Source organism: Pelophylax lessonae, assembly GCF_965119305.1.
Source record: "Pelophylax lessonae genome assembly, chromosome: 5".
NCBI lineage: Eukaryota > Metazoa > Chordata > Amphibia > Anura > Ranidae > Pelophylax > Pelophylax lessonae.
This window is the reverse complement of record NC_138772.1, coordinates 325,933,580-325,948,931: the sequence shown is the minus strand read 5'-3', so window position 1 is coordinate 325,948,931 and position 15,352 is coordinate 325,933,580. Positions and strand designations below refer to the sequence as shown.

At 39.9% G+C, this 15,352-nt stretch overlaps 1 protein-coding gene across 1 annotated transcript in view; it reads right to left on the bottom strand.

The window, feature by feature from the left end:
• Positions 1-4,685: 4,685 nt before the first annotated feature.
• Positions 4,686-15,352, bottom strand: part of FARS2 (phenylalanyl-tRNA synthetase 2, mitochondrial) — a 697,584-nt gene continuing 686,917 nt past the window's right edge. The window contains exon 8 of the mRNA XM_082257348.1: positions 4,686-4,902. Within this exon, the coding sequence (XP_082113474.1) occupies positions 4,764-4,902 (139 nt within the window). The 3' untranslated portion in view covers positions 4,686-4,763. The remainder of the gene's footprint in view (positions 4,903-15,352) is intronic.

Here is a 15,352-nt window from a genome sequence, read left to right as displayed (position 1 = left end):
GCCATCCAGATTAGGTTTGACAACCTTTAGAGTACCGTGGTGGTATAGTGGGAGACGCCGCAGCTGTGTCCTATCCTCTGCAGTGGATTCAGCCTGACAGTCTCGCCAGTAGCTCAGCGAAGCGCTCCATCCGTCCTTGCCCCTCCCCTACGCGTGACGACACAAGGGACCACGTGTCTTCATCAGGGGGATTTGATTGGATTTGCGGGGTGCTCAATGTTTTATATAGGACATATGCATTTCTGATATTGAGATCTGACAGCCATTTTAGGAGCAGGGGCTTGACTAAATCCAGGTCTGAGCTCGTCCAGCAGTATCACCTGCCCTAGCCAGCTCCCAGCCAGGTCTGACGTGCAAATGTCAGTTAGGGGTCCGATCTGTCCGCCACAATGTCGCAGTCCCGCAAAAAAAAACGCAGATCGCCGCCATTACTAGCTTAAAAAAAACTTAGTTAGTAAACACAATTACTTTTGCGCAAACCAATCAAAATACGCTTATTGCGTTTTTTTTTACCAGAAATATGTAGCAGAAAACAAATTGGCCTAAAATGGTAAAAATGTTTGATTTTTACCTTTTTTTTTTTTTAATTTCATATAAAAAATTTGAAAAATATTGTTATTTTTTCAAAATTGTAGAAAAGTGTAATTTCTTCAGTGTTGTCACATGAAAAGATATAATAAAATATTAACAAAAATGTGAGGGTGCTCACTTTTGTGAGATACTGTATATATTTGAAAATTAATCAATCCTGATTTACTGATGATCTGAATTCTTCAGGCCCTAAATTGCCAGGACAGTACTAATACCCCCCCCCCCCAATTATCTCTTTCTGGAAAGTAGACAGCATGAGGCATTTAGTAAGAGGCATGGAAAATTTTTTGAAGTTGTACTTTTGTTGTCACAATTTTTGTTTAATGCAGAAATTGAAAAACATTTTTTTTATTCACAATTTTCTTTTTGACATACCGTCACCATTAGTCATATTACCATATGACTCATGTGGTGGTGATTCAACCAGGTACCACATACAAGCTGTGGGCAAATTACAGTATAGGCAACACAGCTTTTTCAACATTTTTTACATCACATAGCGATCTCATGATCACTGGGCCTCGCTTACCGAGATCTGCAATAGCAGGGGGCTGCCATGATGTAAATGTACGTGCTTGTGCCTGCAAATGCTGCCCCGCTGCAGTATATGTACTGTGGCAGGTCAGCAAGGGGTAAAGACTCTTTTTGCCTTTAGTAAATGCACCCCCATGTGTCCATGCATCTTTTTTTCTGATGCAGTGCATCGCAATGCATGCCATGTGCAGTCTGATTTGCTGAACTGTGGGTGTTTTGCTCGCTACTGTTGCCAAGATGAACAGGTTCCCTAATGTGAACCAATAGGAGGGGGTTGAAAGAAATGCAGGGCTGCAAGTAATTTCAGAAATGGTAGCTTACATATTAACCTCAAGAAAGGTTTACTGTAATTATAAATACTTAGAGAAAAGACACGCATATTTTTCTCTAAAAGGTTATGACTTTGGCAATGAATACAATTTTCTGAATTACTGCTGGGAAACACAAACCCTAAGGCGATCCAGATTTCAGCAAGAAAACACAGAAATTTGCCATGAGCCCAGCAGAAATTAAAGTTCATGTGAGAGTTTCACCTCCTTGACATTCATAGTGTTTATCCACCCTGATGGTGTTCTTTTAAGATGACACTGTTATTGTTTATCACTGGGTAAGTGGCTCTAAAAAGAGCAGTTTTGAGTTAGGAGACAGTCTGCATTAAACGAGGCTAATTTGCACTTTGTGACCTTAGCAGAAAAAGTGTTCTATATTTTGTTTGATAGGGGAACATTACTAGATTTTTATTTCCTCAGCTTGGCTTATTCAACATGTAAAAAAAAGCTCTGCTAAGCAATAAGCAATGGCCATATAACATAACTCCAAAGTCATTTAAAAAAAAAAGCTGCAATATTTCCCGTAAAAAATATTTAATGGTTAGGGAGTCTACCGTCCTTCACACATAGATGAAAAATATTTTAGGTGTGTATATAGGCCCGTACACACGACAAGAAAATCGGAAGTAAAATTTTGTCCATCGAACAATCTGCCCATTTTCGGATAGTTAGTATAGTGCTTTCGACAGCCAATTACAAATTTTTGTATGACAAAAACTGGGGAAAACGTCAGATTTTGGTTTAATTAGTACAGTTTTCATCCGAAGAAAATCATAAGAGCAAGACTACGCATGCTCAGAAACTAATGCATACATACTAAAAAATTCAACACATGACATCACTTCTGAAGTTGAATTCTGTCGTACCAGACTTTGAAGTAACATCTTCACTTTCCATATGAGATTAGCATGCAACAAAAACAGATGAAAATTCGTCCGATAATCTGATCGTGTGTACGAGGCTTAACTCATCTTCCTGCACTTCAGCATGTTACATCAGGAATGGGTACAAAGCCTGGCTCACACTGTCTCCAAATGATCTCAAAGTGTAAAGGAATGAGGAAAGTGCCACACACAGTTGACGGTCAAATTTAGTTAAGGAATATAGCCAAAGTCAAGAATTCAGTCAAGTGTAAGAATCAAAAGGTTTTGGAAGTATCACATTCCATTTTTAGGGTCTGTGTTGATGGGTTTTTGTTTGCATCAGATGGGTTTTGCATTTGCATACAAGTCTATGTAAAACCTGTTTAAAGCAGATGAAATGCGGGTGAGAAGGAGGTCAACTGTAGGTGTAAAGCACCTGTTAATAAATTCTAAATGATCTCAGAAACCTCTCAAACTGATCTATGTTCACACAAACCTGAAGCTCATTGACAGATACCCAAATAGTAACCCAAAACATCTAGAGCCAGCGCTCCATCAATATATGTTCATCCAATTATCTTAAAGCAACACTATCACAAGGGAAGTACAGGACCACCATTGGTGGCCTCCTGAATTATTATACAAGGTTTATATAGCGCCAACAGTTTGCAAAGTGCTTTACAACATGAGGGCAGACAGTACAGTTACAATAGAATTTAATACAGGAGGAATCAAAATAATTCGAATTGCCTGGCAGTGTTGGTAGTTTTGAGTCACAGTTCTAAAATGGGCATGCTGTATACGAGTGTTAGAAAAGTTTAAGAATTACTTTGCTATATATTTGTTTTGAATCATGAGTAAGAAAGCACTAAAGCTTCAGCATTACAGCCAGAGAACTTGAATTCTCAGGAGAGTTCAGAACTAGAAACATTTATGATTCTCATATGACAGAGTTTCTTTAAAGCAGGATGCAAAGAGAAGCTGATGTGTATTAAAAAAGGCCTCCTAGCTTAAGAAACTGAAAAATATTGTTAAAGGAAACTATACTTAGAGAAATGAAAAAAACTTCCAGTGCTAAATTCCTTCCTAAAATGCTGGTTCACTGGATATCTCTGGCTGCAAAACTTTGAGACACTCTGAATACTGACCACATCACCAAGGTCACAATGAAGTCATAATACCTAATTGTCTAGGCTGCGTGTCAGCGACTTAAGCTGGCTTTACACTGTTAGAAATTTGAATAAAAAAATTTGTTCGCAAATTCTCGTTTAACAGCTGGATTGAAGTCACTTGAAATCACATACACTTAGAAATTTGTTTGAAAAAAAAAATACCATCAATCTGACCCCACTAATGAATCAAAAATCAAACATTCTTAAACTGAAACATCTCAAACACAGAGTGTAGTGGGGATAGAAAATACTAAGGCCATTAGATCGGCATAGCAGCCAGGGACTTCATATTTTTAGGAGGAGAAGTCAAGAATAGCTGCCTTCATATATCCATAATACAGGTTTTTTTAACAGGTTAAGTATTGTTTGTTTGAAAAAAAAAAAAATATATATATATAAATATATATATATTCTCTGGTGCTGCTTAAGGCCTGTCCCTTACAGATGGTCCAATCATCCAATTTCACTAAAAAATTACTTTTATATATCAGCCATTAACTAGCAACCCAAATGATTTAAGCATCGCTCATTTTGTTCACTGAATGAAAATACATCATGGATGGAAAATGAGTCATTCCGAATGTATTTTGTTTAAAAACATAAGTCATTTTTTTTGGTTTAATAAACATTCTTTGGTTTCATTCCCACTTTTGTCCTTCGGCAGATTATTTTGGCCTTGCTAGTTATGTTGTCTTTAAGAGAGATAGACTGTAAACATTCTCAGCATCATCTGTGCTGCCAAAGGGCTTCAAAGCCATTTGTGAATTACGTTTCCGCACTGCGTTCATACTGGCTTTTTATAACCAGTAAATGGTTTGTTTAGGACAGGCATTTTACTAGACTGTATAATTCCATACTTAAGATCACACAAGGGATTTGCTAAGGGGCGTTGAAGGCTGGCCAAAAGCTGGAAGGCGTCCATAAGCCCAAACACAATATCAAGCAGGTAACCACGAGTAGAGATAGTAATAAATGTGTAAGATAGCCAAACTTGGTATCGTATTGCAGAAAGTCAAGTAGATGCTATTCAAGGACACAGATCAAATTTATAAAGTTGTGTCTTTAAGCTCTACAGCATCTGTATACAATAACTGCTTAAAAAAGTCATTTTGTATTCAAAAGGTAAAACATCTATGTATCTAGAGACTAAGAAGGAAGACAAACAGACATAAAGACACTGTTGAAAAACAAATATCCACAGACTAAATCAATTGTTTAATACATTATAAAGCAAGAAAGCCTTGATTAACAGTTTACATTATTTATAAGTTGATTTAAAATCTTCCTTCAACACTGAGCTCTTCTATTGCTGATTGTCCAATTTTCTTATGTAATATGCTGACTTCGTCTTGTGTCAGAGTGCGCTCCATGTGTCGATATTTAATGCGGTAGCAATGACTAACTCTCTGGGTCCTGGGAAAAGAATAGAGTATATTATTAATTACATCAAAAAATTAAAATAAATTTCATAAACTCAACAATGTGTAGCTATGCATACCATTTGTAAAAAAAAAAAAAATCTACAATAATCTTTTATTGTATTATTTTAAGATCAATTGAACCCTTACTATTTATTACTGTAATGCAGTCAGGCTGCATATACAGTATTTATTATGAGGCTTTTACTTTTTTAACTTTGCTTCAGAAACTATTAAAGCACACAGAACAGTGGGACTGATGAAATCTCACACAAAGCAGTTGTCCCGATCTCCAGTTCTCTAATGGCATTTTCCCTTGAACACTGCTCTGATAAACAGTGTTCTCAAGTCTCAATCCTCCAGCAGAGCTGTTGATAAGAGCAGTGTTTTGTTTTTTTTGGAGGGGGGGAGGCATGAGGGCCCTTTGGATGATTTGTGTGACAGCCAAAGAGCCCCATATGTATTATTTATGGTCTGGCTCCCTTGCAGTTCTAGTGGCTTAAAGACTTTTTTTGTCCCTGATCCAGACCAAGAATAAATACTAGGAGTTTGGGCTTTACTATCATGACTGAAACTGGTGCAGAAAGAGCTAATACTTCTTTATTAAAACAATGACATCAAAGAGGATGGGAAATCTCTCCCAATGATCTCCTGTGCCTACTGCCTTTAAAAGAAGTGGGATTTCCATTGGGCCCACACAATTCTGACTAGAGGCCTAGCAAGTGGACTAGTAAAGGTTCCAGAGGATCCCTTTAGCAATTTAAACATAAACAGATTATCTTAGCTGAACAAATTGCTAGTCCATGATGAACATCTGCTCACAATGGATCGTCCCAACCTAGTAAAAATCTCAATTCAAGCAAACTGTTACTTTCTACATTAATCCCCACTTATCCGATTTGTAAGACACAGAAGCACTAGAAATATCATTTATACCATTGTAACCCTAATAAAAAAAAAAAAACAAAAAAAAAAGATCCTATTTCTTCAAAGCAGGTTAAGCAGCAGAGTACTTATGCTGTGTAATCTGTCTTTTTCTATGCTGTAAAAAAAACCTGGTTGATCCTGCCTCCCCCTAGGTGAACTGACCACAGTAATCATGGCTGCTGATCCATGATGCCATAGTCAGTTTACGTGCCTCCGTCATCCCCCCTCCCTCCCTGCATGTCAGCCACAGTGTGTGTGAGTGATCTCCTCCCGGCCCTGCCCCTCCTGTTGCTATTTGTAGCTGGCAGTAAAGTGAGAGAGTAGGCTTACTGACAGCCCCTCTGTTCCAAAAGGGTATACTACCCAGTGTAAATGGTTTTTAAAATGATGCCACTAAATACCTTATTTCAGACCGCCTCTGTGCAGTCATGTGACCTCCCACTGTTCTCCTCCCCTGATCTAAGAACTACAGTGGAACAGGTAGAGTGGACAGCACAGTGGTCACATGACCTCCCGGCAGATGTCAAAGGGAAATCTCAGCCTCTTCCCGCTGTAGCCCTTAGATTGAGGATGAGAGTGGCAAGAGGTCACATGAGCGCACAGAGGTGATCTGAAATAAGGTATTTAGTGGCATCATTTAAAAAAACATTTACACTGTGTAGTGTGCCTTATTAGAACAGGTGGCCTGGCAGTAATCCTACTCTCTGACTTAACAACCACTTTAAAAAGTATTAATGGCAATAAACAAACAAGTGTGAGCAAGCATGCGGATTATTGATTACAGATATTTACAAACAGAGTCAACGCAAAAGATTGGGATTGTTCCCATAGAAAGTAGTATTTCTTTTTTTTTTTTCCAAGAAAGTAGTATTTCACTAATTGTAAGACACAGTGAAATGTTTAATTATCCTGTCTGTCAGCCTTAGCCTCCCTTAATCTAAAATGAACAGCAAAATAAAAATAGGCTATTAACAGATGTAAAATATACTATCAAATACCTCAATCTTCTCAATGCTGAGAACTGTATTTGTAAAAGATATAGTAATTTGCATTTATTGTTAGTAATGACGAGTGAAAACTTGGTGTGTACATGCTGCTGTTCTATAAAGAAACCTCTGAGCAGACTCCCTGGAGTACTGAACTGATATTGTCTGAGTGGTCTACTGGAACAGATAGAGTTGAAGTGGAATACACAAGAGTGTGTATGTATCAAGACAGCATGAAAGAGATCAGTGCTACAGATATGTGAACTGTCATATATGAAGTTGGTGATCTTGATGTCTTCCAGATATTTCCTGATGCTTGCATCTTGTTTCATATTTCTATTGATTAGACAGATACACTTGCAAACATACTAAATGTGTGTAGCATGAAGCTCAAATGATTTGCAATGTTTTAAAACCTGCTCTGTACCTTTACAAAAAGGCAACCTACCTTTCTTTTTCTAAGTCAAAAACATAACACAGATTGCAAATGAAACAGAAAATGTGACCTTCAGAAAATTGCTCAAAGTGTGTCTGATAAAATGTATTGTAAAGAACAGAAGGTCAGTTGCACCACCAGTCTTGTATTCTTAAGAATGTGTTAAAATACAGCAACCCTTTGGTCTACTGGAGACCTTTATTAAGGGTACTAATAGGAAGGTATGCTGTTAATCTTAAAAAGAAGATGGCAGAGAAAACCTTACTCTCTCTATGAACTTTAGAATCTTTAGTTTCAGCAAGCTCTACTCTCCAAAAACTAAGGTCCAGTAATGAGTATGTTACATAACTGGCTGGTTCTATGATGGCATGGTACCATTTACTTTTCTGACAATTTGGTTGTTAAAGGCACACAGAGAAGAGCAAATATCAGTGGAATAGAGGTTGAGACAAAAGACCAAGGGAAAAAAGTGTAAAAGAGACACCATAAAATCTTTACTTAAATGAAATGGCAACTAGACATGATCAACAACACCAGTTTTGCAGCTGCAGTCTTGTTTATCATGCAAATCTACAAAGGCCTGTGTTGTTAATGACATGCGCTTGTTATTTAGCATGCAATGTGTATTTAAGCCATAGGGATTTGCTCATAAAAAAAATAAATAAATATAAATAAAAAAATAAAAATAAATAAATGTTGAATGAATGTCATAGACATTTGCCAACCATCATGAAATCTGACTGTACTTTGATTATTAGTTTGATTTCCTATAATAGTTTGCGCCATCTAGTGGCCACAATGCATAGTTTTTCTTGACTGAGGTCAAAAAACACATTATGGCCACTAAAGGTGACAATTATAGGAAATTAACAAATAGCAAAATACGGTCAGAATTTGTGATGACTGGGCAAAAGCTTCTGACATCAATAGTCCATCAATTTTTGTTTCATAAATAGACTTTATAGCATGTTTCCTCTATCTTTTACTTTTAAGGTCACAATTGCTACGTATCAGTAATTGGTAAAATGGGATTTTTGTACTTACCGTAAAATCCATTTCTCTGAGTTCATCGACGGACACAGCGCTCCATAAATCATAACTACTGGGTTATATTGCATCCTCCAGGAGTAGGACTAAGCAGAACAAAAAACACCTGGCTACGCCCATGGGCCATCCTCAGCTGGTATATAACCCCCATCTCTGCTCTAGGTAATCAGTTTAATAGCAAGCAGTATTAGAAGTATCAAAACTCAATAGAGGGGTGGGTGCTGTGTCTGACGATGAACCCAAGGCTAAACATAAGAGCCCTAACCAGGACACAGGAGCCTTAACCGGTACACAGGAGCCGCATCTGAAATAAAAATGTAAAGAAAAACCCCCTCAAGAGGGAACAGTCCCTCTTAAACAGCAGCCTGCAAAACCTTACGGCCAAAAGAAGCATCCGCAGATGCCAAAGTATTTACTTTGTAAAATTTGGTGAAAGTATGCACCGACGACCACGTGGTCGCTTTGCAAACTTAAGAAACTGAGAAGAAGTACTCACCGAGTAGAATGCGCCGTGACAGGAAAAGGAAGAACCTGACCTTTAATAGAATAGGCCTGAGTCACCGTCTGTCTGATCCATCTGAAGATGGTAGCCAAAGAAGCGGCCAGCCCTTTTCTTGGTCCTTGTGCAACCACAAAGAATGAATCTGACCTCCAAAAGGACTCTGTAGCTGCCAGATACACCCGAATCGCCCGAACCACATCCAAGGTATGCAAAGCAAATTCCTTCTGATGAGCTGGCTTGGGACACAAGGAAGGCAACACAATGTCCTCATTCAAATAGAAGTCAGAGACCAATTTGGGCAGGAATGACAGACAGGGACGAAGAACCAAGTGACTAAGTGGAACCATTCCTTTTTTATCAGCAGCAGCCCATTTTTCACTGAGCACCAGATTACAATATTTAACCACTTTAGGACCAGGGGATTTTCCTGCTTTACGTCCAGGCCACTTTTTGCAACTTGGCACTGTGCGACTTTAACTGACAATTGCCACGGTCATGCAACGCCGTACTCAAACAAAATTTACGTCCTTTTTTTTTCCCCACAAACAGAGCTTTCTTTTGGTGGTATTTGATCACCTCTGCGCTTTTCATTTTTTGCGATATTAATAAAAAAAGAGCGACAATTTTGAAAAAATAACAATATTTTTCTACTTTGACAGTTAAAAAATATCCAATATATTAAATTTTTGTCATATATTTAGGCCAAAATGTATTTAGCTACATGTCTTTGACAAAAAAATTCTCCATGAACGTATTTTTAACCGTTTTAAGACCGGACGATTTTACCCCATTCCTGACCAGGCCATATTTTGCTATTCGGCACTGCGTTACTTTAACTGATAATTGCGTGGTCGTGCGATGCTGTATCCAAATTAATATTAATTTGATATTGATATATTCATTTAATTTATGTCCTTTTTTTCCCCACAAATAGAGCTTTCTTTTGTTGGTATTTGATCACCTGTGCGATTTTTACTTTTTGTGCTATAAACAAAAAAAGAGCGACAATTTTGAAAAAATAACAATATTTTTCACATTTTTTTATATGAAATTCCCCCCAAAAATGTAAAAATTTAAATTTTTTAACATTTTAGGCCAATTTGTTTTCTGCTACATATGTTTGGTAAAAAGAATTGCAATAAGCGTATTTTGATTGGTTTGCGCAAAAGTTATCGCAGCTACTAACTACTGGAAATGTAATCATTTTTATAGTTTTTTTTAACTAGTAATGGCGGCAATCTGCGATTTTTTTTGCGGGACTGCGACATTGCGGCAGACAGATTGGACCCTTGACTGACATTTTTGACACTTTTGGGGGTACCAGTGACATTACTACAGTAATTAGTGCTATAAATATGCACTGTTACTGTAATATTGACACTGGCAGGGAAGGGGTTAACTTTATTGGTGATCAAGGGGTTAAATATATGCCTGGTGCTTACTGACGTGTGTAGGGGGAGGGGACTGTGTGACACAGGCACAGATCGCAGGTTCAGCTATGCTGAATCCTGTAATCTGTCCCTGCCTGTCACATAGGAGATCCGCTTTGTTTACACAAGCGGGCGGATCTCCTCACTCGATCCCCGACGATCGGGGAAGAGCGGCGGTGATCACCGCCTCTCCTTCCCTGGCCCGACTCCCGCTGTGTCTGAATACAGCGGGAGCGAGCCTCCGGCGGCGCGCGCGGCGCCCACAAGGGGAGGAGTCCAGCGATGTAGGTCGAGCCACTTTGCCGCAGTATGCTCCATGTGAGCGGTCGGCAAGTGATTAATAATTGTCCTGAGCCCCCTTTTTTTCTTGTAGGGACGAAGAACTACCTTATCTCTATGGACCACTAAATAGGAAGTACGACAGAATAGTGCCACCAACTCTAATACCCTTCGGGCCAAGGTAATAGCCACCAAGAATGCCACCTTCCGGGACAAAGTATGGAAAAGTGCATGGCTAGGGGTCGCTGAAAGAAGATTGCCAAGGCAGACACCTGGCCCTTGATGGTACTCAAGGCCAACTTCTGCTCAACGCCCCGTTAGAGAATGGCTAAGATAAAAGCCACAGAAAAGGATCAAGGATCATCAAGGATAAGCGTCGATCGACTCACACTAAGAAATGTACGCTTTCCACGTACGATGGTATATATTGATGGAAGACAACTTCCTCGTCTTCATCACAGTAGGGATCACTGATCCAGACAAACCTCTATCCCTCAGTACCTGGCTTTCAATAGCTAAGCCATTAAAACCAGCAACTGTAACACAGGATAGTAGATCAGCCCTTGGGACAATTGGTAAACCCCAAGGGATGTTTACGGCCACCAGACTGATTGGAAGACCCTTGCCCTTGATTCCTCGTAGGAACTGCGGAAGAAGCTTGAGCCGAGGATGATCCTGGTCTTACCGTACCCCTAGGATGCCTGCGGCGTCTGCCAGAGTAACCCATGTCCTCGCCACAAACCTTCTGTAGAGCGGAACCTGTTATAAGAGCTGCATTCAGGTCTGTGAAAACTGTCTTGAAGGTGGATACCACCAGACCCAGAACTTGCATGCAAGGTGGAAGGACCACCCTGGTATATAATAACATCAGACCTAGGTAATTCAATTACCTAGGTCTGATGGACAGGGATGGGGGGACGTTCGGTAGTTCGGACGCCACCCAAACCTTTGCAGGAATTATATCCACACAAGGAGATTCAGGGGCTAAAAACCCAGAAACAGATAAACCCCAAAAGAAACATTTTGTGGATCCCCTTGATGCTCAAGAAGGAGGCCCACGAGGCCAGAAACCAGCAAAGATGTCCCCCCACCCCAGTAATGGGTGAGGGCAAACCTTCATGCTGAAGGTCTGTAGGTCCGGAGAAGCCAGCTGTAGGCTTACCAGACCAAGGTTGCTTGGAACCTGCCAGGGAAGACTTGAAGGATCTATTTCCCTTATTCAAAGTCCCGGGAGCACAAAATCATTTTCTATGGGCTGAAAAAGGGGACACTCCATCTGCGATGAGGCTCCTTTCCTTTCCTAGATTATGGCAGGAAGGTACTCCCCCCCCCCCCCGCGTGAGACCCTTAATGATGTCATCCAAAGTAGCATCAAATAGGCAATCGCCTTGAAAGGGCGGATCAATGAGAGCTTTCTTGGTCTGCGGACCAATTCTTAAGCCACAGAATGCGCCTAATCACCGCTGGAACACAAAGTACATAAATTTTGGACAGCACAGGATCTGCATCCAAAGCTGCATCACATATAAACTGTAGCCCCTGGACCAACTGGTCCGCTAAATCAAAATAAGTAGCGGAAACCCACTCACCCCACAGGCCCTGGAGAAAAAGCTTGGCCAATTTAGTTAGGGTCTGGGACACCAGAGCTGAGGCCAAGACTGGCCGCAATGCTGAACCAGTCATAGTAAACATGCTGCGTGCCACAGCCTCCGCTTTCCTGTCAGCCAGGTCTTTAAAGGACGGGGATTCCCTCTACTGGGATCATGGTTGGACTACTCCACTTTTTTAAAAATGATTCCTTAAAAGATTAACGTACTGCAAAATGTCTGGGGACTACAAAGGGTAACTTTATATATATATATATATATATATATATATATATATATATATATATGCACAATTATCAGTGCCACATACTATTAAAGTACATCTTGGGGACACGCAATAAAAAACAAAAAGGGAGAAGAAGGTATATGTGCTTGAAGATCATATGGGAGACTATTAATCAAAGAAATGTATTGATTTCCAACTCTTCATTTAATCCACCAGGAGAGAGAACATCTAGAGAGTAAATCCAGTATGTCTCCCTTTGACATAACTTGCGGAATCGCTTTGCAGAGGGAAGATGTCGGGATATGGCCTCAATGATCCATACTTTTAAACCTGAAGTAGTAAAATTCCAGAAAATGTTTAGGCACACTATGTATGTCCTTACCCTCAGTGATAAGGAGGCGGTGCTCACCAAATCGCTTTTGCAAAGGCCTTATAGTTTGGTCAACGTAAAAGAGGCCGCAAGGGCATGAGCGGCAGTACACTACATGGTCAGATGAGCATGTGTGGAATTCCTTGATGGAATAAGTCTTTCCCTTGACACAAAAATCCTTCTGTCCATGTTGGACGAATCTACACGTCTTGTAAAGAGGTTTTCGGCATTGGTGCATGCAGGTTATAGCTAGAAAAGTGAGAAGAGAATGTCCTGGCGGCAAAGGCTTATCTTTAAGCTTAAATAGTGCCAACTTACTTTTTAAGCTTGGAGCTTTCTTTTTCGTAAACCTGGGTCTGTCAGATATGGTGGGCAGTAGGTGCTCCTCCTGTAGAAGTAGGGGCCAATGTTTTCGTATGATGTGCTCCATTTGCCTACGGCGAGAATGGAACTGGGTAAAAAACCGTATCCCATTGTTCTTAGTCTGGGAGGAACAGCGTGGCAGGGGAATGCTATCCTTGCATAAAAAACATGGTATTTCAACAATATCAGTAGGGAAATCTTTTTCAAGAAATCTATCCTTTAAGATATTACTCTGGATAAGGTAATGAAAGAAAGAATTCCCTGCTGTTGGCTTGGTATACTTTTTTGGATGGATTTGGTTTCCAATATGATATAATTCAAGGTCGAGAAAAGCCAAATTATCCCTGTCCATAACTGTCGTAAAGGACAGACCCATACCGCTATCATTGCAGTGCGCTGCAAATTCTGAGACCAAGGAGTCGCTGCCAATGCCAGATGATAATAGCATCATCAATATACCTGCCATAAAACACGATGTTGGATGAAAATGGGTTATTTTGCCAAATGTGTGAGGACTCCCATAAACCCATAGTAGGATTGGCATAAGAAGGGGGAAAATCAGCTCCCAGGTCAGTCCCAGTGACCTGCAGATAGAAATCACCATTGAAATTAAAATAGTTTTGAGTGAGGCAGAATGACGTAGCCTCTAAAATAAAAGAGGCCTGTCTAGGATTGAGCATGGGACCCTCACATAAAAAGTATTGTATAGCACAAAGTCCAACATCGTGAGGTATGGACATGTATAAAGACTGAACATCTAGAGAGACCCATAGATAAGATGGTTCCCAGAAGTAAGGGGAGAGAAGTTCTAGTAAATGGGTTCCATCTCTAATATATGATTGCAAGGACTGGGCGATTGTTTGAAGGAACTGATCTATATATTGGGAAAACCCACTGGTGATACTCTACATGGCGACCACTGTGGGTCATCCTGGAAGGTTAGTGGAACTCTTATGGACCTTTGGTAAGTGGTAAAAGTAGGGAGTGTAGTGGAAATCTCTGACCAAAAAAGAGCCTTCTTACTGGGTGATTATATGATCTTTAAGGGCCTGGGTGACAAGAATAGTGGCCTCAGACGTAAACAAAGGTAATGGGTCTGCACTTAATTTGGTATAAGTAGTGGTGTCTGATAGAAGTCTCAGTGCCTTCGAGATATAATCCAATCGCTTTTGTACCACTATACCCCCTCCTTTATCAGCTGGCTTGATGACCAAATCATGGTTTTTAGTAAGGGTGTCCAAAGATTTCTTTTCAGCCGAGGTGAGATTGTGTACTCTATTATCCTTGGCCGAAGCACACATCTTCAGAAGGTCTGAATACACGGTGCGATAAAAAGGATCCTTTGGATTGAATGGAATAATAAGTTGATTTTGGCCTAAATTGAGTGTATTGGGTGTACAAAATATTATTACTGTCGCTATCGTCTAAAAAAGATGGGTGGTAATGACTACTATGGTAGGGTATGGTCATGATAGAGCTCATCCAGTAAAGCTAGACAGATGGAATGCTTTTATATGGTCTTGGATGTATCATTCAATAGGAGGTCCGAAGAAATGGCAGGTCCCTTGTTTTTAAAAGACGGTATATTAAAAAATCTTTTTAAGGTGAGTGACCAAATAAATCTGTTTCAATCTTTGAAGAGGAGAAAAGGTTTGGGTGGAACAGATGGCACAAAATTGAGGCCTCGATTTAAAAGAGAGATCTCATTGGTAGTGAGGGTATGAGTGGAAAGATTGAAAAGTTTTACTGTACTCTCTTTTTCCTGGGGTCTGGATTGAGAATGACCGCCTCTTCTCCTACATCCTATGCCACGTGTTTTCTTTTTTGTGGCTTGGCCTGAGGGAGGTCTAACATTAAAAAAGGGACCGCAGAGGAATTGACTAGTGGGTTCATGATATCTGATGGGTCTGGGATAGTATTGGATCCAAAAGAGATAGGGAGGCTTGATGTAGGGTGCTCTACGGTACTGCTAGTGGACTTCATCCTGTTGGTAGCGCCCTTAATATTGGAAATGTAGAAAATCTGCGCTGATGGAGAAAAAAGAGGGGAGTGGGCGGCTGCAGCCTACCTTCAATAGAAGTATATGCCTCTAAAAAGGGGCAGTATACCAAATATAAGAAGTAAAAAGGAGGGTACTTGGCGCTGCCAATAAATAACTAAAATTGTATTGTGTAAATAAATAAAATAAATACAAATAGGTAGATGTGAATATCGTATACTAATATCTCTCCAAGGAATGGTATACTAAGATAATAAAGTGCTAAATACAATA